This window comes from Nyctibius grandis, chromosome Z (assembly GCF_013368605.1).
Source record: "Nyctibius grandis isolate bNycGra1 chromosome Z, bNycGra1.pri, whole genome shotgun sequence".
NCBI classification, from domain to species: domain Eukaryota; kingdom Metazoa; phylum Chordata; class Aves; order Nyctibiiformes; family Nyctibiidae; genus Nyctibius; species Nyctibius grandis.
The window spans coordinates 81,318,123-81,343,385 of record NC_090695.1 but is presented as its reverse complement, the minus strand read 5'-3'; the positions used below and the strand labels follow the sequence as shown (position 1 = coordinate 81,343,385).

At 37.9% G+C, this 25,263-nt stretch overlaps 1 protein-coding gene across 10 annotated transcripts in view; it reads right to left on the bottom strand.

Annotated features, from left to right (window-relative positions):
• Positions 1-2,417: 2,417 nt before the first annotated feature.
• MEF2C (myocyte enhancer factor 2C) overlaps positions 2,418-25,263 on the bottom strand; it is a 140,477-nt gene continuing 117,631 nt past the window's right edge. For 8 of the 10 annotated variants that reach the window (XM_068422931.1, XM_068422939.1, XM_068422929.1 and 5 more), the window contains 4 exons: positions 17,539-17,711; positions 15,212-15,341; positions 14,175-14,310; positions 2,418-7,190 (listed from right to left, as the gene is read on the bottom strand). In XM_068422931.1, the coding sequence (XP_068279032.1) occupies positions 6,869-7,190; positions 14,175-14,310; positions 15,212-15,341; positions 17,539-17,711 (761 nt within the window). In that variant the 3' untranslated portion in view covers positions 2,418-6,868. The remainder of the gene's footprint in view (positions 7,191-14,174; positions 14,311-15,211; positions 15,342-17,538; positions 17,712-25,263) is intronic. The other 2 variants (XM_068422937.1, XM_068422938.1) reach the window with 1 other exon arrangement.

Sequence of the window (25,263 nt, the reverse complement as noted above, 5' to 3'; positions counted from 1 at the left end):
CATAACAAAACTGTGGTTTACATCAACTATGTGTATAATGCCAATATACTAACTTTAAGTTTTCCCACACAATGAAACGTTCTATTACATCACTCTTGTCTTCATTCAAAGAAGTGAAACCTTCACAGCTAGCAGTGATCAACACCACCCCCCAGAATGAGGCAGTATGTTTTCTAGCGTAAAACAACTTATGAGTCACGGTCCAGACAAGTACAGATACTTGAAACTGAAAATCCTGGGCAGGCCACAAAGGAATCACAGACAGAAGCACGAAGACAGAAGAGGGTAGAAAGGACCATTAGAACAGCAGACGCTGCAGCTTTCAGAAGCAATGTACTCATTTCAAATTCATTATTCCCACAAGCATCGTCACGTTAGCTTTGAACTGTCTCTAGCAATTAAGGCGACACAGAATGGAACCGAAGTATGCTCCGAAATCTGCTGGAAGAGGAGGAAGAAATACCTTCTTCAGTTCAGATACTACCACTAGACATAATGCCTGCTAACAACAGTTAAAGTTATCTCTGACGTGTTTACATGAACTGCAGAGAATGCAGTATAGATGCACCTAGTGCTCTGAATACTCCACGTGAAGTGCCAAGTGCAGCATGTGAATATAAAATAAACGTAGTCTGAGTGTGCTATTGCTAAGCAGTCTGAGCTTCCCAAAATCAGGAACTCCAGAAAACTGAAGTTCCATTTATACGTAGGTGGGAACACCCATGGAGCAGGTAAAGCCTTGCTGCATTGGTAAATTTCCACCGAATTAATGAGGAATAGGTTACGCTTGTCACTAGAGGCATGGACAACGTCCTTCTGTTTACAGACTAATGGTCTGATTGTTTTAAGATCATTCCTCTTAGCTGGACCCTCTCACCCCGCCGTATTTTACCTGAGGAAATGCAGGCATTACATCTGAGGAAGGGTTACGTATGAATGGGTCACATCGACAATAAGCAAAGGTATAAACAGAATCGACAGTCTGAGCAATCTTTTGTGAGACACATGCAGCAACCGCCTCGGCATAGGTTTCCCATTCTAAAAAAGATGCTATGTTGATTTTTGCTAAAGAAAAAAATGAAAAACTTTGGAGGGAACGCAAACACTGAATGGAGAAGGTACGTGTCTTCCTTATCTCAGACCAGACACTCTACAATTGCTCTTCAGAATGACGCTTGTGAGCCTAAAGTGAGAAAGCTTATTTAAAGAACTGGTGACCTCCCCACTTCCACTGCAACACACAATTTAAAAAATTGTTTATAAATACAGTTCACAGAATCTAAAGCAAAGTAATCGGTATGTGTATGGTTAAGAAAACAGAGCATATAACAGACTATTTGCTAAGGAATTCTTTTTCCAGCGCAGGTATAGCATTATCAATATTAATCACACAGATGATTGATTGCAGGAGCACGTACTCCCAGATACGAATTCTCTAACATTTTAGAGAGTATTATACTTCGACTGCATTTCCAGAAATACTTTGCTTATCCTTGCCAAAGATGACAAAAAGTGATTTACTTGAGAAAAATGTATTATGTAATAAAATCAACAACATTTAATCTCAGTTTTAGCATCTAATTATTATGCTGTGTCCAACACTGCAATACTAGAAATGCTTCTCTTTAAAAAAACTGTCATTAAAAGCAACAGGTAAATAACAGTGCATCTGTTTTCTTTCATAAACATATTTAGAAACGAGGCCTTGTAACGTTATTTTTGAAATTGCCACATTTCACCAAGCACCTAATAGCTTGTCTGCCTGTAGCATGAAAAAACATCTTGTTGAATTAAAGTCATCCTTATATTCTTAGACTCCAAAACTCTAAATGTTAGTGGGGAAAAAAATTAAACAACAACAACAGAAGTACACAAAAGGGAACAGGTTAATTCTGATGCAGTCCCTATGAAGTTATCACATTAAAGAATATATATAAAGCATAGACCAAACGATATATGATTTTGACACAGAACATGCTTTTTTTTGGTAGGGTTTTTGCATGATTCTCTGTACAGGGAGAAATTGCAGGACATGTACATAGAGGAATTTGGATTCCCTGTCAGGGACTGAGTACCTGAAAGCCAGGCATTATCTCACTGAGCTCCTCACCTAGCTCAGCCATCAGGGCCAGGTTCAGACGGCCTCGTGCAAAACGACACTAACTTCCAGATCAGTAACGAGTTTCTTTGATCTGGTGGGCTGATGCGTGGTGGGGCATTAACACTTGTCAGGCACCGAGGTGCTCAGGGTGCCACAAAAAGGCGCTTCGCTTTCTAAGCAAGCACAAGCGACAGGCAGAGGGACCTGGAGGCAACTGCGGCTTGTTAAAGTGCTGATTCTTTCACGTGTTACAGTGCAAAACAGTGAAAACGGAACATTATTTAAATTAATAAAAAAATGCACCACGGACACCGTATCACTAAGAAAGCCAGTAACTTTACTGATTTGTCTGCAAAATACAAATTATACCTTATTTCCAGCAGGAGAATCTTTTGAAATTTTCCCATTTTTGTTCACTACAGACAGCTGAATTAAGTCCCTTGAGATACACAGATGTGGTTTAACTTAGTTATAACATCTTGTCATCTAGTGGCGACAAAGTCCAGCTTATGCCGCTGTGAGCCTCTACTTTAATATTTGTTGCAAATGCTTGTATGCTCCCATTTACAAGCTATTTTGTTATCACCATTGTTTTATGGAAGCAAATCCCCATGAAAGAGAAGAAAAAAAGAAAAAAAAAAAGGATACAACAAACCATCTGAAGCAATCCAAGTGTAATGCCTGCGGTAACCCAGGTCTGGTATCAGTTACTCCACAAAAGACTCTGGTACTGCATTTTTTTTCTTTTTTTTTTTTTTTTTTTTTTTAAATGAGTTGCTTAACTGACCTTTTTTGAATCAAACTGAGGTACGGATCAGTCTGAGGTATGAGCAGGGAAGGTAGAAATGCAACACCTGATTATGAAAATAATCCAACGGATACTTTTGATGCAGAAGGTCTGTGGCTCAAAGCTTGGATTGCTCCACATCTTTGGTTAAAATATATTAACAAAAGCCTTTTGTTACATCTACAGTCTGAAGCATTCTAACAGACACCAATGTTCCATCAGTCCTTCAAGAGACCTGTAGTGGCAGGAAATTAATGCCATATAACTGACGACATCACAGCAGATGGCACAAACAGGAACAGATGAAGTATGCCATGTTTAGGCAACAGCCTTTATTGAGGTTTCAAGTGGCTTTTAAAAAATTACAAAGCATTTACCTTCAAGGCGAAGGAAGAAGGAAAACAAAACAGCTCTGTTAGGACTATAGATAAAAGAGGGTATATAGGATAACACATACAATACAAAAGGGTTGACATCCTTGAAAACAGTCTATGAGTTCTTTTATTCTTACGCTAGCTTTACCTGAAAAAGATCTGAGGACAACAGATATTTTTTATATTATTCATTAAAAACTGCTAAATTCCTCTTCTGGGAAAAATATAAGCCATTTTGTTATAAAACACAACTTTTGAAAAACACTGAAATGACAAAAGCTTTACTGCGAATGGCTCAATGCATACAATATACAGGTTGTGCAGATAGGGTATATCATATAATTGTCACCAGCAATTAAACACTAACTGACAACACCTTTTAATAGAGGTTAGCTTAGCTATAACAATACTTGCAGATGTCTAGAATGCCACTTCAGGTGTTTGAACTTACAATTAAGAATGTTGCCTAAAACATTATATAGCATGGGTTAAGGTAAAGTAAATGTTAATACTCTTTCAGGGCTCTGCCCCAAACTCCTTAAATACAAAGGAATCACACAATAAACCCAAATTAGCTTTGCAAATACAATAAATGGTAAGGTACAGATAAAGGAACAAGAAAGGTAGACAGTTATAGTTTACAGAAAGTGACTTCACAATCAAAGTTGTGCTTCTTATCATTAGATCAGTTTGCAAATATGCATTATCCCCCACAATTTTGCCAGCGTAGGTTAGCTGCCCTCTGCAGCAGGAACAAGAGGGACGACTGGCATTTAGTTTCACGTGATTCTGTTCTACTTGTGTTTATACAAAAATCACTGTCAGAGTTAATATAAATTGCCCAGGCAATACTTTTCACGCTACTTTCTGCTTAGTTACTTGCAGTAATATATTACACTGCATCTTCGTTAAATACGATATCTTTCCTTTTTCATGCGTTGCTGAGGCAAATCGCAAGGTAAACTATTAATATGGCTATTCTTCATATATCAATAGACCAAATCCCCTTCCCCACTGACAAGTTTCTACTACAATACTGATAAAGTTGTATTTTTTCTTGAAATTACAAGGTACATTTGTGATATATTTGCATATTTTTGACACACCAAAGTTTAAAATTCTCAGAAGAGAATACGAGTATAGGTTCATCTGAAGGTGAAGAAAGTGGTTTCAAAACAGTTTTTTTGTGTTTTAAAATTAATTATGGGCCCCATTTTACCTTTTTTTTTGTTTCGTTTTTGTGGGTGTTTTTTGTGGTTTTTTTTTTTGTTTTTTTCTTTTAAACGTGCGTATCTCTTTCTTTACCCTGCAGATTGCTACACGAGATAAGATGGATGCATTAGTAGCACAGTATTCTGCTTAAAGAGTTTCCAGATTATGCACTAGCCCCTGCACAGCTGAGAGTGCCTGTAAGGCAGGCTTCTGTAAAGTCATGGTAAGTGAGAAGAGTATGTCCTAATGCACACCGTAGTCTGTTCATCATTCTCTACTACAGAGAGGACACTCCATCATTCAGCAGTGCACAGCAACTGCACGTATAGGTGGGAAATAGAGTGTGGATTTCCCTTAACAAAATACTCTGTGTTGATATTTAGCTGTCACAGCTATATCCTTCATCAGTGTCAGTGTATGTAGGTGAGAGTTGGAAGGAGTCTCGGAAAAAGGAGAAATATTACAGTTTTACTATGGCAGTAATGTTTTGCTTAAACACTTTTTCCCTTCAACAGGAAGGTTAAACTGAAACATTTGAATGTATCATTTTCTTCTAATAAACAGGAGGGACAAAGAGGGGCTTCCAGAAATGACACGCTCCCTCTGGTCAAGCCATTTTAGTCAAAGGAACAACACGAGGCAGGAGGAAAGGCGGATGCCACATGCTGGAGCAAATCTTGCTGGGGCGCAAATACACAGGGAGCGTTGCTCAACAACGTGCCCGCTGTGAGATGACGTGACCGCAGAGGTCCACGAGAACCAGGGACCTGATGGCCGATATTGGCTGGGTAGGATCAACCAACTTTTGAACGGTCCTTTAAGTGATGAGCTAAGAGTTTTAGACCTGTGAGAGAGGGGAGTAATTTATAACAGGCATGTTTGTGCCGATCCCTCCCTTTAACTCTCCCTACTGCTGCCGCAAATATTCACCTGCACTCACGCAACTGAGCCATTAGAGCTGCACATCCAATTCTGACAGGCAGAATACCAGCCTCACTAACGAGAAAGGGCAAAGTCGTGCCGCTTCATCATTCCACCCGTGGAAAACTACAAGATACGCAGGACGTTAAGTAATAGAAGGGCCCTTTACTTGTTACAATGCACAAAACAGCATGAAAGAACTAATCAGTATATACAATGGATCGCAGTTCACCCAACTGATTGTAAAATGCTGTATTAAAATGATTTAAGTTGTTACACCATGGGTAAATTCTAACTTTTTACAGATCAGTCTTTCAACGGCTGACTTCGATCTGTAAAATGCATACCCAGTAAAAGAAAACTGAAAGAAAATAGTTAAATGTGCAACCGCACAAATATAATTCCCCACTATTAAGATAACAAAAACTTTTGCTATTACCATAATTATTATATATATTAGAAAGCTATACACAAGCATGTTAATTTCACAGATTTTTTTAAAAGATTCTTAATATTTTATATAATTAGAAATACACATTTCAAAAACAAAACTTCTGCAAAGAGAAAACAGTTATCTTGGTTAGCAAAGCATGGAGTTCTTCATGGCTTAGGGTAGTGCTTTCTATACAAAAAGTCCTTTTTGTTTGTTTCTTCAGGACTGTTTAAAAGATTAGCGAAGCTATCGAGGAAAAAAGAACACATTTTGGCTTAAGGAAACTACAAAAGCCACAAATGCTTTGCAAACTCTGTCTTACTTTTTAATATGAAAATAAGCAAAATGTAATGTACATATTTTTATTTTTTTTTATCTAATAAGTGATGCAGACCCAGAATTTTTAAAATTAAATATGTTAGCCCTCGAACTCAACATTTTTTATAAGTATGGTCCTCTTTAAATGTTTTGATCCTTTTTTTTTAACTGAGTGCCATACTCTAACGATATGCCTGCATGTTTGTGAGCATTTTCGGTATGTTAGGTGACCCAGTCTCTTTCTAGCATCAATTCATGGCCACCCAACCGCTGGGTCTGTCAAAACATCTGTACATTTTCTATATGTTGCATAACAGCTGCTTTCTCTCTCAGTAAAGATCTGCCACTTCTGGCAAATGTTTTCCTTTTGTCTATTTACATGTAAATAACGTTGAACCTGCAACATGACACTATCTATTGTAACATACATTTTGCAAGGGAGCACAACAGTGAAAAGAAGTTAGCCTTAAAATCTATTTTGTACAAGTGTTCTGTTGTACAACTCAAGTGCTAAGCTTATCTCAGCATTTCTGTTTATCCTTATACTGTATCACTGAGGCAATTTAAAAGTACTTTTACAAAACAAGAGTACCTGACTTTTTTTTTTTTTTTTTCCACACACGGCACATATAATGCATATCGACCCCCCCTCCCCCATTAAGGTATAGCACACACACACTGCAAGAAAAAAAAAAAAAAAAAACTAATAGGTAATAATGTTATCATGTCGCCCATCCTTCAGAGAGCCGCATGCGCTTGACAGAGGGGCTTTCCCTTTCGTCCGGCGAAGGTCTGGTGAGTCCAATGGGGGAGTGGAATTCGTTCCGGTGATCTTCTCGGTCACTTCCATCGTAGGAACTGCTACAGCTGCTCAAACTGTCAACAGGAGACCTCCCCGCCTCATGGCGCGTGTGCTGTGGGTATCTCGAGGGTGTGGTGGTACGGTCTCTAGGAGGAGAAACAGGTTCTGACTTGATGTTGAGGCTTTGAGTAGAAGGCAGGGAGAGATTTGTACTCTGAGATAAATGAGTGCTAGTGCAAGCTCTGTAGGAGGAAAGGAAACCCAGTTACAGACGGAGGAGGCATGGAGCCCCCAGATATGCACAAACACTCACACAGAACACCAGTGTAAAGGCTCGCGCGGGACCAGCGCACGCGGAGAGCACGAGGGCTGTCTTCGGGGCAGAATTCACAAATTCAGAGAGACGAAAGTGCCACAACAAGCACGGTGGCTTGAGCGGGACGCGCCCTTGGTTTGGAAGGAGGTCTTGCTTTCAGCCTCTCTCTCTCTCCTTTTTTTGACTCAAGTGTCACAATGGATTTTGGAAGGCGAGCCTTTGCACTGTTGGAACCACCTGCAGGTTTCTTTATAGCTAATGCTCGTGTGTGTGTATGCACCGGCTGAGACAGGGGAGGCATGGGCTTTCTGCTGGGATTAATCCCATTAGTTTGAATGCACCCAACTATTTTTTATCGCTGTTAATTTTGACATGCGACTTCAGATGCAAAACAGAAGCAAAAATTTGGGCCAGGTACGTTTTGCACCTTTCAGAATAGAGTTGAAGTTACTGGTCCTAGGATTGACATTAATAAAATATCACAGGCAGACACGGATTTAGGTACGATTTTACAGTTTAAATCTATGAATTCATAACTCAATCCAGAATGGTTTTGACTAAACTACCAAAGAGAGGCTGAAGAGTAGTGGAAGACGTCAAAGGATTGCATTGTTTGCCTGCAGGAGAGCCCAGCTCAGAGGATGCTCCAAGCATCACGAGAAAGTGCTACGCTGAAACTTTTTCAAAGCCAAGCCATGTAACTATTGTAAGTTCATTTTCTTTCTGTGCATTTTTGTGGGCAGGCAGTGGCAGGGGGAAGCTGAAACAGGCAGGGAGGGGAGTGAGTACTGAGAATGCGCTTTATCTCTGTGTGAGGAATGAGATCGCTTGCATCTGCAGGATGTTTTGCACAAAAGCACCACCTCCTGGCAAAACCTGACTTTTATTAAAATAGAGTTCTCAACATGTAGTTCACATTATGTTCCACTTCAGGGACCATTTGCTGGGCTGAAGTTAGCGTCTAACCCCAGAGACACAATTTCAAGGTTTCTGGTCGGGAGTATTTATACAGGGGGAGACTGAAGGCAGTAAGGGCAGCGGGCCACTTGGCCTCAGAAGATTTTAAACCCAAAGGGATGTGCAGGCATTTTTACTGCAAGCAGAAGAAATATTGGGATTTGGAAGTAATTTTTAAACATGTAGAAGAAACAACTAAGTTTAGACGTGGTCTCTTCATTTAATGAAATATACCACTTGTCCTGATATCTCATTAACTGGGAGCTGAACTTTACTTAAACAACTTTGATGGAAGACAAAATGTTGTTTTCTTTTCTTCTGACAGATTTAAAGTGAAACTACATGGCTACAATACTGAATGATATCACCTGCTTTTATTAGGAATTATTGCAGTCTTTAATAATTGATGGACCTTGTTAGAAAACAGAGAAAACAGGATGTTCTACCTCCAATTGCTTTTATCTACCTTTTATTCCTATACAGATGGATGTGCCAAATTTGCAGCCATACCTTTCATAAGTCACAGAGTTTGTGAGTAATAGCCCTCACAATGGCAAATGTAGGGGTTTTTTTTTTCTTGGCAAAGGGAACATTTTCTTTCCTTTCGTAACTATTAACACATATAAGAAACTGTAAGTATCAGACTTCATCATTCCAATTTAGTTAATATTCCACTCTTTTCCTGAAAACTTGTTGAAAAGAATCCAACAAGAATCAAAAATACATTCCTGCGTGTTTTTTTTTTTGCTTTTCATTTCCAGTGACTTTATTTTTCAGTTGTTTAGGAGATGCTAGGACTTCACCTGGGAAAACAGGCTGCCAGTTTAGCAGGTATGATACGATTACACATGATTTTACACACCAAGCTTATAGCTAAACCTGAAAGTCCCGTAATAAAGGATGTTGGAGCCTGGGGATTTGATTTAGAAGTGTTCGATATGAGCAGATGACGTGTCACTTTGCAAAGCCGGGGACAGCTAAAAAAACCCATTCTAGTTAAAAACAACCCTATTCAGTCAAATTTGTTGACATGGAACATACTTGCATTCTACTGTGTGATAGACCCCAAAGGAACAAATCTAGAGGGACAAGCTGCATTTTCAATGAAACAGAGCTAGATTTACTATACTGCAACGTTGCTTTTTTGATAGTGTTTCAGAAGTGAGCATGAGAATGCTTCTCTATAGACTTTTCTTTAGATTCCTTGCGATTCATCAGCAGGGTTATGTAAATACCTGGCACACAAATTTGTGGCAGTTTTTAAAAGTGCTACGGGTTGATTTGCATTTTGAACACTTTTTTGTAAATGGAAAAAAAGGTTAAGAAGTCATTTTGGCACGTCAGGACTAAATTTTTCAGGTTTAAAACAATATAAATAAATTAAAGCTATTATTTTGAGTAATTTTTTTTTTAAAATACAGTCTCTGCTCAAACTTTCTGATTTTTAATATCTGGTTTTTGGTGACTACAATTTATATTATTTCATTAAAATTTTCTGGAACATTTTAACGAGAATCTCATGTAAACTACCGTGGTCAATTATCAGAGAAATCTACTGTTACACATAGATGTGAATGGTGAAATAGCTGAAATACTTAGGTGCAGTTTTTTGATCTGTATTCTAAATAGAATACTGACTTCTATTTAGAATTAAAGCTGCATTACAAAAAATGAGAATTCTGTCTGTTACAAAATGATTTCTTTTTGTGTGTGCATGTGTGCGAGTGTAGAAACAGCTGTATATATAAGTATCAATGCATATTTTACACTGTTTCGTCACGTAATCATGTATTTTGGTCTGGGCATGCCCTAGTTTCATCCTTTGAAACCTACACTAAGTTCAATGGAAAAAAACAGGTTTTGAATATGGAAAATCCACAGAGAAAATAAAGCAAATGACTTCAAAGGATTGTGTATAATTATAAGCACTCAATAAGTGCCACACAGTCCACTCATGTTGATGTAATCACCTTTTTCCATATACTGTATGAAAACTATTTTATGGGGACAATGAAGAAAATTAATGTTTTAATTTTACACAGCGGTTCCTACTGAAACCAGTATAGTGAAAATGTGATGTTTACTTAGAATACAAGAGGCACATGGGACAAATGCTGGGTTCAACACTGAACAACTACACAGCTCTGCTGTGTATGAGGTGGGAAGCAAGTCAGGATGCAATGAGCTTGCTAGTGGGTTTAGTCCTTGCTGATGCCAGTGAGATCAGTTGAGTGTGTGTCTCCATCTGTTCAAATCTCCAACTGGTATGGAAGCTCAGCACGCACAGACAGAAGTGCAGGTCTGAGTAGGTGATGAGTGAGGACATGAACATGCACCAGATAGGTTTTTACAGAGGGAGAAAGAGATCTGTTGAAGGAAGAAAGAGCCTCACCTTTTCTTTTATGCCCACACTTGCTTTTCTAAATTAATTTACTTCCTCACTTCATATAATTTTTCCCCATCAATATATACAAGGAACCATTGAAAATTCACTGCAAAATTTAGTTATGTAACTTCAGTTATGTGCTAGTCTGTAACTAGGAGAATAGAGGATATTTTTGACTTGCTAGCAATGCAACCTTCCTCCCTCCCCTCTTGTTTGTCCTTTAGGTAAAAGCAAAGTTGTTTTTTCATATTTTTTGATCTATGTAAAAGCAGAAGAAGAATTTCTGTGTCAAGATATTTTGATTAGCTCTCACACATTAAGGCCTACACTTTAAAAAGAAATTTCTAAATGAAGAATGATACGAAACTGAATCACTGGAACATCTTATTCACAATGGCGGCACAAGAAAAGAGGCTCAATCCTAAACATACAAGGCTTTTATTCAAAACAAGGAAGTTGGCAGAACTGATACAAATTCACAAAACATGATGTCACTGCATCTCAATTTTTCAGTAAAAATGGTTCAATGGAGAATATTTGCCCCTATCTAGATATGGCTATTACCTAATCAAAATTAATCATTGCTAAGCAGTAAGTTTGCTATGCAAGAGTCACAGAACAAGTCAACAGTGTGCACGAATTTGGATAATTTTTTGTTCAGGTGGGTAGAAGTTTGGAGAAACTTCTTTTACATAAATAATTGTCTATACTGAAGATTCTTCAGATGAAATACTGTTCTTATGTTTGCACTTATCTTTTAGGAAAGCCAAAATTTCACCTGTGGATGATACTTAAGGAAGAAAAGATTCTCTCTTAGACTGGGAAATATGGATGAAAGAGAATATTTTCCTTATAATGGACTTGTGCCTAAAAAATTTAGATAATTTATTTCAAAGTTTGGAATGGACTTCCCTCCTGGTTACCAGCAATTAACTCTTGGTTAATTAGACTCTTTGGTCCATGTTAAATAAGCTGTAACCCTCTCTGTAAGAGACTTTGCAGCAATATTCAGACAAAATCCCAAAGTTTAGGGAGGGATTTATCTTCATTAGAATTTATGTGTGTTTTTTCCAGATGTAGACCTAGTTAGGCTGTAAAAGTACTATTTTGCTCTTTAACCTAAAAAGTTGAAAAGTCTGACTTGTTTTAATGTCCCAATCATATCAAAACAGGCTCTACATTGTTATCCTATTCACCAGGCTCAGCATAAAGGCCAAAAGCTGCGTAGACAGGGAAAGTGAACTACTCCCATGTCCTCAGGTATTTGCCCTCAAGCCCACTGGCACTAGTATGGTTGCTAATTGCAGAGTCAACATGAAGAGTTAAGAATTAGGTTGTAGAGATCTTCTCCAATTATCTTAAAGATGGTTCTGTCAGTGCTGCTGAAATTGTTGGGGACTTATCTGGAGCAAGCCAGTAGGTCTAACCATATCCTATTCTATTACTAACCATATTCTTCTGCCATGACTTGAGGAAGCAGAGCTGATTTTCACCATTAGGCTTCAGTAAAAAACAAAACTTGCTGGAGAACTGGGATGTTTCTTCCAGTAACTGTTTTCTCACAGGTCGTTACAGCCTACTGTTACCAACAAACATCTCACAGTTGCCAAATCTTTCCAGTATATGACCTCACTCAGCACAGGGATTTGGGTTGTCAGACCCTTTCTAGATGTATTTTGTCAAATACCTGGGGATGACTATAATTGTGTGTGATTTTTTTACTCTTCCTGCAAATTCTAGCTCAAGTTGACATGGACTGCATATGTTCTGTATAATTTCAAGTTTTTCTAATAGTCCAAAAGTTAACACAGGTGCTTTTGCATGTAGAACTCAGTGACTAAAATAAAATAAAGAAATGCTTATGATTTTCTGCAGAGATAGAAGACTTCTCCAGAACTGTCAGTGAAGCAGCTTTCACAGCTGAATTCATTTACAAATCACTGAAAGAATAATAATAAAAGCAGCAACTCAGAATGTATTCCACCAGTCACAGCCATTACACTTTGACATTCTGTGATATGAATTAGAAACAGATGACAATGTGTGACATATCTGAAAAGGCATGTAGTTAGTTTAGGATTTAATTTATACTTTTTTGGTTAACCAAATAGCCTTATTACATTCTTTGGTACACCACTGAAAACAATCAGCTTATTGTACGGTTATACATTGATATCTAATGTGAGTTTTCAATTTATTTGAGATTTTTATGTCTTTAGTTGTACAGTTACCCTGAATGTTGCCCCAGAAACAGTGCAAACTCAAAAAGGGAATAGAAGAAGTGCAAGAGAAAGGTCTTAAGACTAATTTTTCTAGCACAGCAACTATTTCAGTTGTATGTTTTTATGTAGTTAGTTTCTATATATGCTTTTTTATATAGATATGAGGTTTAAAAAATTTTTGTTTCCTCTGAAACACTTGTATAGCTGTCCTTTAAAAACCCAAACCATCTGTACATGGTAAAGAAATTACAGTAAGTTACAAAAAGTGGTCAGATAAATTAGAAGGAGAATTTTGAAGTTTAAGCCACATTTATAGTATTAAATAGTTTCACGTTATAGCAACCACCCTGCAAAAAAATTAGTGCACATGTGCAACACCTCCTTCTGAAGAAAAACCCGCCAAGTTTACTTTTCAAATGCATGTGAATTAAATTTCTCCTCATAAATACACTCCAGCTGTTTTCAGCTTCTATTTTTATAATGAAAATTTTAAAAATTCAAACATGTCTAGCCATACTTTGGTATGTGTGTGTGGTGTGCTGGTGAATGCCTACAGTCTTACTCAATAGACACTGCAGATACCAGGATTTTTGAAAATCGTATTCTTAAAGTTCACTTCAGTGAGCCAACAGTGAGCTTTTTCAATAATGCGTTAGGTGACTTCCCTGTGTGAATTTTCACACTCCTAAAAATCCTGAAATGATTTAGCTTTGCCAATCTTGAACAAATGCCTTGAAATTAGCCACTAGAGGGCACGAACACCTATCCTCCTCAATGCAGGCGATTCACCATGACTTGTGTGGGCTTACAGTTTTTAGGCCTAATTATGTTATTTGCTTGTAGAAAATATTTCCAAATAAATAAAACTTGAATGTTAGAGCTGAGCAGAAGGGAGTATGTGATTATTACATAAGGCTAAGGCTTAATCTCAGGTCAAATCATTATGTCACTCTTACTCGATTAAAAATATTTAGAAAATTTTCAAGTTTACCATAAATGTTTGTGCTATAGTAACTGGAAATAAAAAGCATAAATGGCAAAATACAGCAACAGCACAATGTAAGTGTTTAGTTTGGTCTTTAATAATGAAATAAAATGCTATTTAAAGAAATAAAGAGTAAAACATGAACCGTGGTCTTTACTACACTACTGAGAAAATGTCATGGACACAGAATATTTCATTTTAGCTACCTATCAAACTTTTCATGAAATATGTAGTTCCAGTTTTGGGAAATGGAGCTCTTACACACAGTAAATACGTGTTTATATGTTCTCTTGATATATTTCAGATTTGGGATTACTAGGGAGACAGAAGTCACAACAAAATAAAGAAAACACTGCTTACCCCAATTGACTGAGGGCAGATGGTGGCATGTTATGTAGGTGTTGCTGTTGCCAGCCAGTCACAGAACCAAGATGAAGAGCACTGGCTGTATTAAATCCAGAGAGAGATGATATATCTGCACTACTCAGAGAATATTCTAGATTTGAAAACAGAAAAGACAATAATTAAAAGACAATTAAGGAGGAAGCAATTAAACAATAACTAGCATCATAATTTTCACGTCACTTCATAAGCCTTTTAATTTTAATTACACCAATCACATTAAGTTGCAGCAGAAAAAGTAGACCTTCCTCTTCCCTCAACTCATTAACTTGGGAGCAAATAATGCACTAATAATTATGCTGTAATTTAGCAGGGCTTTTCTGGATCTGGAATATTCAAAGCATTCTTAGTCTGTATACCCACCATACTACAACTACATCCATACAACTACAGATCCAATCTCACAGAGTCAAAGACTTGAAAAACATAATAATATTTCAGTTACAGTCTTCCTTGCAGAAGCCAGCAGGCAGCCTGTGTCTGAACAATGTATGTCTTCTCTAAAAGCACTGGATCTGTACGGCAGCATGCTCTATACAGCAGCAATGTGCAATGGGAACAGGAAAGGATCTCTTGAGGCTTCATTTCCAGTCTCTCCCAGGTAACTAGGCGATAGCCCACAAAGTTATTGAACCCTGTTTTGAAGCCAGTGAAACTGCTTGCTCCCACTACCCCAATGACATTAGGAAGTCTACATGAAATTACCTGTGGTATTAAGAGGATTAAGAAATGTCTTCTAAGTTACATTTTTTATTAAAGCCAATGAAAAAAAGCTATCAAAGCAGTTTTCCATTCGAACAAAACAGCTGGCTTTTAAATAGGTATGTCTCCGGCCAGTGACAGATACAGAATAAGCAAATGCAGTGCAAAAGCATATCAGCTATGAATTTTTCAGTTTCTCCCAATGAACATTAGCTAATTCATTATTACTGATATAGACACTTGTCTGCATCTTGCTCCCTCCCCCACCCTTTACATCTTGCACCCATACTTACCAGTACCATATGTTGTTGAGATGGCTGATGGGTATCCTCCCATCCCTTGCCCTGGTAGAGTAGGAGTTGCTACGGAAACCACTGGAGTAGCCAATGACTGAGCAGACTGGGAGTTATTTATCCTCTGATTCTTTTAAAGTAAGTAAAATAAACATATTATTGACTAGTTTTAAGTCAGTCGAGTGTATTAGCTTTCTGGGTATGTTTTGTGCATGAGAAATACAGGCTGATACAAATTGCTAGAAATTAATCATTTAACATGCGGCTTTTATGAACTCTGCCAACCCTATCATTTACAAGCCTTCAAGAGACCAGTTGTCACCATAGTAACCCATTACATCAGTATCTCCTAGGTAACTGAACTAGTAACAAGTAAGATTGCTTTTATTGTGGATAGAAGAACAGATCGTGTGAAAAACTAATGAAATATGTAAACTCCGTTCTCATTGTTTTCCTTTTCACTTAAAAACACAAAATCAATAAGTGAAAGAGAAAACCCTAAAACCTACCCTACTGGATTTTATATTTTGAAGGTGAGGGGCACCCCGAGATTGCTGAACACTGAACTCTTACCAGCAGATGGTGCTCTGATTACTTTGTTTTTGTTCAATAAAACAAACTTCAAGAGGGTGAGGTAGCACAGCAGTTACATGCTTATCTTTAACTCCGGGGCACTAGGTGTTGCACTGTACAAATTGCACTAGAGAACTCTAATCCTGTGAGTGGCAGGACAAAATGACCAGAGAGCCACCAAAAAAAATGTCATAAGGCTGCACCACCTTAACAGTATCAGTTTACATGCTCTCAAAGCATCAGCAACAAGAAAGCTTTATTCTAGCATGCAGAATTTGAATATGTGCAACAACTGCACCTGGCCTTCCATATTGCTACATTTCAAAAACTGTGATGGCCTTTTTGTTCACAAAATAGTTACAGTAAAGTTTTCCATTTTATTTCAACCAACACAAGTATCAATCATAGAAAAGAACTTATTTTCTTTTCCTCATTATCAAGATGAATGTCACTACCACTTACCAGAAGCAGATCAACATCCTCAGACTGAGTGCATAGGAAAGGAGCATTAAAAATTAGTGAATATAAATATTTACCAGGATGCAGATTTCTAGGTTAGGGAATAGCTTCATCTGATAGGGGCAGCAAATTAAACACTTTTCTGAGCATGGTTTGGAAAAATAACACTTCATAGATCTCTTCTTTGTCCTTCTAATGGGTTGTTGTCTCAATTGTGAGGACAATCTATCCAGTTTTCAGCACAAGACTTTCTCTAAGAATTCATTATTTCTTCCACAGTCCCAGCGGCTGCAGACTGTGTTGCTATAGCTGATTTTGGGAGACCTGACCATTCACAGAATCCCTTGGAAAGTATCAGTTTTAAGGACCTTTGAACAAATCATTTGATGCCGACAGCTTGTCACTGCCTTGGTCGACTTTGAGCATTGCCCTGTAGGAGACTATTTGCTACTTATCCTCTCAGAAGGCAGCATCACATTTATGGGGGGGGTTTAGTTTGACGTTCAAAGTTAATTTATTATGCGTCAAGCTGAAGTAGTCAGCTTGGAAGTTGCTCTAATAGTGTCTGTTACATAATGGAAAAATGTGTTTATAGTGTCACTTAAATTTACCATCAAGATCTTTCTAAAATTAAGCTCACTTTAATGTTACATCACTCATGAAAGATTTACTTGCAACCACCAACTGACTTTTGGAATGGAACTACAAGATATGCACATGACACCTTCATGATTCAACCTTCTAGCATAATAGCCTGCCTGAATTTCGTTAATCCTGGCAGGAGATACAGCAGTTTCATGCTCCTTTTTATCCTGCTCTATTTACTGCCTCTTATCATTACAAAATTTGGCCTTTGGAGCTCAGAGTGATAGAGTTCAAATTAATTTATTTGTAGTTAATCTGCCATCTGCTGAGAGTCTGTGTGGCTAAATATTTAAGAAAAACACAGTAGGTTAGGAATACTCAGGGTTACATTCAGCCTTTATAACAAATCCAGGAAAGGCTCTTCCAGCTACTAAGAAAGAGAGTGCAGAAGTTTAGACCATGCAGAACACACTTCCTATTTTGCAACTCAATAGAAAAAAGGGAGGAAGTAAATATGACTTCACAAAAGCAATCGAACAGGCTCTGCCTAGATCCTCAACTTGATGTCAAGCCTGCAGGTTAGACAGAAAGACCAAACAAGCAAGAACGTGGGATGTTATTCTGCTGATTCTAGTTGCTTGAGCAGGCCTTGAAATTCCTAAATAATCTCTTTTCTGAAGGAGATAAAAAAAGCTTTGAAAATGCATTACCACTGATGGCATTGTATTCTTGCTGCCAGGTGGAATAAGCACACGGAGATCTGGTTTACGGTTGTTCATTCCCAAATTCATTGGAGGCGGAGATTTTGCTTGCATATTCTTGTTCAAGTTGCCAGGTGAGACCAGCAGACCTGGTGAGTTGCGGGGGTTGCCATATCCATTTCCTGTTTAGGTAAAAAAAAAAAAAAGAAAAAAAAGGAGAGAAAAAAGAGAGAGAAGGATTATAAACTCCAGTGTATTTCTTACGACTGAACACTAAACAAGGCAAATAAAATCAAGGTAAATATCTGTGTCGTGTAATGTATCTTTATAGGAAAATACAACACATGCCATGCTTGGAACAACCTGTCTTAAAATGCTTTCTCTCATGTCAGCCAACATCTCAGTGATGTGCTGAAATTAACTTGATTATATGACCCTGTTTACAGCACGATGGTATATAGCACAACATACTGCGCACTCAAAGCAGCTGAGATCTAACATTTGCCTTACAAGAGAACCAGGAAAGTCAGACCGTCTTATGGCTTAAAAAAATGTCAAAGCTATGCTGTGATTTCTTGACAACTACAGAGGATCCTGCCTTGCCTGACTCAGCCCTTTCCAGGTCATGATTTTGTTTTGTTTTTAAACAAAGGATGAGTATAGCAAGGCTATAATTTCCAGAAAAGGCAGGGGGAGGACTAGGAAGATTCTTGAATGTTTTTGGCTCTCTTTCACCACACTTTTTGGACCTGATTCTGTCAACACTAAAGTCAATGGGAGCAAGAGCATAACCTTATTTGGAAAATACCACCGTATCTTTCATCTCCATCTCTCCGCTGCTTTCTGCAGGCCCCAGGAACAACTCTGACAGGCAAACGCTTCATTTGCCTTCTTCAGAAAAGAGTTTCCTTCTCTCACCACCCAGTACTGATGACTGTATACCCGTAAGGTTACTGACCCACCACTCCACTAAAAATGAGACCTTCCTATTTCACAGAGGACTTATGAGTTAGAAGCCCCGGACCTCCAAATTTCCATTGTAGTCCCGAAGTCAGTCAAGAACTCAGTATCTCACTTTCTTTCACACGTGAAATGGGGCTTACAGCCCTAAAGGACGTCAATAGATTATGGAACTAAATTTGATAAGTCTATGAGGTGGGCATAAAAATGACAGTACCTGAGAGTGAAGATGTCTTCTAGTTAGGATAATGAACTGTGTCCAAGCATGACTACCATTAAATCATGTTTGAAATCTGCAAGCACATCAGCTAATTGTATTTATTAGATCAGCAAATACGTGGGGAAAAAATCTGTCAAAGGCTATTAAATACAAAATACCACTTCAGGCTCTGGAAGACCCTGAACTGTGAACACTAGGCTTAGGACACAGGAAAAGTATCACAAAGTGCTCAACTTTCATATTTATGAGGTACCTTTAGTCACTGGTCTGGCCTGGCTTGTTTATTCTTATGCTTTTTATTATCGTGATCTCCTAAGCCTTCGCAAAAAGGAATTAAGATGAAAACTTAGGCGCACTCAGATAATTTCAGAGATTTTGTATTAAAATATTTTCCATCGTTAATCTTATTTCCTTAATAACATCTTACAATTAGTGAGACAAAATGAGTTAATGAAAAAAAGTGTATTTTATATTTATCAAGCTAAAATAGCAGAGCGCTGTCAAGAATATTCCATTTTGTACCAGTAGGTTTTTTTTTAGAATGGACAATTACTCTCAACATGGATTTGCTACATATTATGCTCTAATTAATGCTGTGTGTTACTAGAGGTGGCAAAATTCGAAGGGGCGTTTTGAATATACAACAATATTTTTTTCTAGAAACTACAGTGCATTTCAAAAGTTGATCTTTTGCAAACTTAATACGGGAAAACTAATGACACGGAGAAGTGAACAACAGAGAAACTGAAGCAAAAGCAGAATTTCTCTGGTACTGGTTTCATACAGGAGCTATTTCACCAACAGGAAGGAAAACTGCCTTGTGAAATCTGTTGTACGACAAACATTTGTTTGGAGAGTGAAAATGAAGCTGTTTGAAAACGCAGTGAATTTTTTTTTACGTCTACAATATACAACCTAAGATATTTAACGAAACAGCATGCACTGTAATCTATATATATGTTTGTTTCTATAGCTGTGATTTTCAGAGAATAGAAACCCTACAAGAAAGAACTCCCGTTTTCTACATGAGATTTACTTAATATAATTGAATATTAAAAACTAAGAGAAAGAATACATCTGTATAAAATTTTAGGCTTCAGAAACTTTCGTCTGACCTTTATATCATTTACCTACTGATGTAAAATATTTTGAACAGTGATAACATTTCTTACATTTCTATTTTTAGAACATCAAATTATTTTTAACAACTACCGCAATCTTCTTTTTACCAGTAGATTTCTGCTGCTCATGGCATATTATGCCAGCTAGCATTTTGGAGCCATATAATAACCATTCCTCTTTCCAGACACCAAACTGTTATTCTTTTGGTAGAATGTGGATTCAGGAATGTAAGACTGTGGACCTTAAACCAATGATACAGAAACCCATCATTTGAAAATCAATGATGAATGCATGCATGCGGTTTACAGTTAAGAAGAGCCTGCATTTAAACCAGCTCTTTAAAGCGTATCCTCTTTGCTCAGAAAGCTGTGGCCTGCTCTGGGGCAGCTGTCCCACCTTCAGATAAATCCACTGAAGAGAATGGCCTCATTTACATTCAGAGGCAAAAAAATGTATAAGACTTCTAATATACAAATTAAACCTTCCTTCATCCTATACTTTAAAATTACACTCTGCCTGGACAATTATCAATTTAGATGTGACTGTATGCAGAACATCGCATTCCACTATCCACTTGAAAGCGCAAAAATTATATGTCATGTATGAAAGGATTTCCTGATTATAGATTATAAGAAAACGAAAAACAGATGGATTTTAGAGCAAGTTGGCTTTACATTTTCATTTGGTTAAAAGCCATATTTTTGCTGGAATAGAACATTTTTAAACATTACGGATATAACTTGTAATGTATAATGAAAATAAACCCGGTAGATGCACAAGTTTTAAAGGGTGTATGTCAGAATTTGTAAATTTACAGCATTTTCAATTCAAGAAGTTTTCAGAGAAAATTATTTTTCCTCGTGTTGTTTGTTCTACTGACTTGAAAGAGTGAAAATATTTTACACAGAAAAGAGCTTGTTTCTAGACAGAACTAGTTGAGCAGCACGTGTCATGAAATGCAGTGCCAGACTTTGTATTTGGACTAATGGCTGAATATAAAGACAAATACTTTCTGAGCATAGAATGCTCTTCTTGGGCATGTTCCCACATTCTGCATTCAGGCACAAGTGCCATTGACTTTAGAAGGAATTCTGTCCAAGTACAGACTGCATGATTAATCCCTGCAATATCACTTTTTAAAAACATCCAGCAAAGTTATTTTCATGCACCAGTAGCTAGTCAGTCAAGAAGAATTATTAAAAAAAAATTTCATTTACTCATGGAAAACTATGATTTGAACTGTGTTACAAATTTCACGTACTACTATCTTAAATGGTCACTTCCATGTTTTAAGAATATAAGGCTACGAGTAGAGCACAAGTTCATTCAGGACAGGACAGAGAGCAAAGTTTACTTCTCTTCTTTCATCCCCCATTATTAACACCTGTACCTTACATGCAGTTTTGGTTATTGGTGTTACAGTGGTTGCAAAGTGGCTGCAATTTGTAATATTCTCAGAGTTAGGGCAATAATTCTGTACTGAGCATTTATGCCACAAAACTTTCTACATGTTAAGGTAACACAAGTAAGGAAACAATAATTTATTTCCATATCTCTCAACATTCTTGAACAGCATTATCATGATTCAGAGACTTTAATTCTTGAAAATTTGGAAAAGTTTTGTATTTTGATTTTTTGAAGTTTTGAACCTGTCATGTCCCTACTTGTTACTTTTTCATTTGTAATTTCAAAAATACAAAAATATACTGAATGAAAAAACTTCTATGGTAGTCCTAGAAGAACGAAGAACAAGACACACAATTTATATGTCCTTTCTTTAATCTCTCTTTCATTTACTCTAATGTTTTTCACTGACCATATGGGTTGAGAATTTACAAGATCTTTAGGAACCAGGGATGCCTACCTTCCATTAATTTTAATAGGAAAAGAGCTTTCAAATTCTCAAAGGAGTTTCCATAAATATTAACAGTCATTTCAATTTTCTAACAAGTGTATGCTCTTACTCGTGGAAATCATCATAATTATTCCAAGAAGAATATGCCCTTTGCATTTCATGGAGGATTCCTGCTTCTTACTGAGTTGTGTTAAAAGCACATCCCGTATATATGACACTATGACTGACCACCAAGCGTCTCAAAAAGAATGTTAAATTTAGAGTGAATCTATATAAACATGAGAGCCAAGTATGCTGCAATTTACCTCCACTTCAAAATATATGTACATATAAAAGAATCAATGCAGTAATAGAAATCATGCTAAATTTACACCCAGTTTTGCACTCTTCACTCAGTTAATTTTCCCACTTGTTGGAGAAGTAGTAATTGTTCATAGTAGCAATTTAAAGGCAATGAAAGGGTTCCTTTTATCTCTTACATCTTATGTGTAAATTTTTTTTTTTAATGCATACACCTTGTTGGAATAGGCTATGGTTTATCACCCAAACAAAACAGATACCAGCAATAAAGCACTAATGCCAGGAAACTGTACTGGTGTTCACCTAAACATAATTTTTAAAAGAGATAATTGAAGGCTCTTACTCACATGTTGCATGCTAGTCATTTCACAGTACATGACCTCTACTAACTGCAAGTGGTAGAAGAAAACCAATCTGCAGATATGCTCGCCCAGAAAAAGAAAATCTTTACGTTAAAGTAGCTGCCCATTCCCACAACATTACACTAATGGACCTTCTTTACTGAATTACTGGGAGCCAACTCAGACAGGTGTGGTATATAAAACCTACTAACTTTGTGTGACAGAATTCTCAAGCATCTTGTGAAATATCGGCTGCTTTTTGGACTGAAACAGGATGAAAATTCTGTGAACGCACAGACAGTTTGGAAGAATGGGAAGAGAATGAGAAGAAAACTCTTTTTTATAGTTTTAGAAACCAACCATTTAGAAATAATGTAAATAAAAAGGCAGAGATTCCTACAATAATATAAGACTAAGTTGATATCCTGGTCTCAGATCTCTAACTTAGTAATTCTTGCCATGCAGGTTGTATAACTGTTAATGGGAATTTCTTGCTCTTTAAGTCTAAAGCTATGTAAAGGGCTCTCATGGCACTACAGTTGTCCTGTGCTGGGAAAAAAGACAGTATTTGGGAATCACTAAAGTACTGCTAATACTGTAGACAATTTAGGTGTACATGGAAGGCTGCCTGCACTGGGACTGCACAAAGCTAAAGGTTACACTGTGCATCCCATTTCATGATTCTGGGTGTTAGTGAGATTTCATTTTGGAAACCGGGCAAACCTCCGCTGCTTCCCCTGCAGCGGAGGTAAATGGTCTCATCAAATTTCCCAAGGAAAACTGTGTGTATGATCTGCTTATGTTTGTAGAGTATTATGAAGAAAGCGACTTCTCTATTCTGTGGCTCACATTTTCCAGTTTTGCTCTGTCCCTGGGCTGGTTCAGGTTCTTAGGCTCAGATCCTACATACTGAGACAATAGAAGTCTTACTGCTAAATCTCTTGTTTACTGTGGTTAACAGTCTTCTAACCAGCCTCACGGTTCCCCTCACCTGGGCCTGATCCAGACCCCCCACGGAGGTGCCTGATGCCTGGGGCTGGGTCTGCCCCAGCTGCCCCCTCGCTGGCCCTGCGCCCTGGTTGGGGCGGTGGGATGGTTTCTGGCTGCGAAGCCCTGCCCTGCCACCCCCACGAATGTCCACTGCTTCTGGCCCCCAGCTGCCTGAAGCCCCCAGGGTGTCCTGGCACCATGTTCCTCATCATGAAAGAATTAAAAGCCAACTCTTCCTCTTCAAATCTTCCATGTCGAGTACTGCCAGCTACCTTAATGAACTGGTTACACGGATGAAGTAGTCAAAATTATTTCTAACCCTTGGGCTAGTGCCATGTAAAATTGGAACATCCTTATAATCTAGTCTATGTGGAGTATTTGCAGGTGCACACAACTGTTGCTGATAAAGGGCACGTGTACCCCATGCTGCAGTAACGGGGATCAGATTCCCTTCAGGACAGAGATGACGGTTCTGAGGCAGAAGCTGAAAGTAAAGAAGTGGCTCTTTGGTCACTGGACCATACGGAACACATTGCAAAACACATTTCTGGAAATCTAAGGACATGCCATGAATCTAGGAGGCTACAAATCTGAGATGCTTTTTCAGCCAAATGGAGAAATAGATGAGTTTATTTAGATGTAGAATGAAAGACCATGAGAACGGAAACCTGACCTGTGTATCACAGACCATTACACTTCATGCAAATACTTCACTGCTGAGTTAAGTGCATAACTAAGTACATGGCAAACTAACCTGATCACCAACACTGTGGTTATGTTTTGTTGCTATAATATCCATATTTCAATGTTTCTAAAGTAGTTCTTGCACTAAGTATTCTCCCACTTTAGTCTAAGAGTTCACACCTTAGTAAAGTAAATGTAAAGATGGCACCTGCCCGTCTACAGAATTAGCCTGTGGTTACCCACGTAAGGAACTGCAAGCAACTCTTCAAAGCATTTCTTACTGCAATTAGGTTTCCCAGGCTGCAGGCAGATATTTCAGCACATCTCTGGACTCCATCCTTGCAGCCTTTGGAACAGGGGTGTATCACATAGGCAGTGAGGGTCTGTTTCAAGTTATACACTGAGAGAAGGGGGAGTGCTTTTCCTTCTTCAAGGTTGATCATCCTTATTCCCCCCTTTTTTGCTCAGCAAAGCAGCAGAGCAATACATGATCCAAGTCCAGGTCCTGTTTGTGTTTTTGTAATTTTGCAGTACAGTTACTATTGTCAGTATGCTTATATTCTTACATTGTCTGTTCATTGCATCTTACTATTTGCTTTCATAATTCTTTAATGGCACCTCATTTCAGGAATCTTAGAGTATATAGCTTTAATGCAGAAACACTATCTTTCCTATATCTTTACTTCTGATCATATCGATTCATTTATTCCCACTTCCACAACACTATTTTGTTCTAACATGGTGATTTATCAATAGCTGTGCTCATCTCAGAACCCATATATTTCAAGTTAATCTTATTTGGCTTGAAGCTTCACCTAATCAGCACAGTAACTAAGCAGCAATTATTGAGAAAAATCACTTAAGAAAATTACACAGTGGTCTTCAGTTTAGTGCTCTATAAATATTACACTGTCGTTCAAACATGTGGGCATCAGAACAATATTCCAATGGGCATCAGAACAATATTCCTGTGCGTTGTAAGTTTTTAAGGTCCAAACAAAATGCCAGGGATCAGAAACTCATTTAAAAGCATCTTACTGTGGCAAAACAGCTACGCTGCCCCTGCCACCGGCATTGTAGCTGCTACCAGGAGGAGCAGGCCCAGTGCAACGTCCCCGACCTTGCACAGTGCTCCCTCCTCACTCACTACTCACATCTGCCCAGGTTAGTCTGGGCTCTGCACTAGGAATGCAGAGATCTTCCGCACTAAGGTTTGGTCTAGCAGGAGAGGTCAACGCCAAAAAATCAAGGGTGGTTTTCAA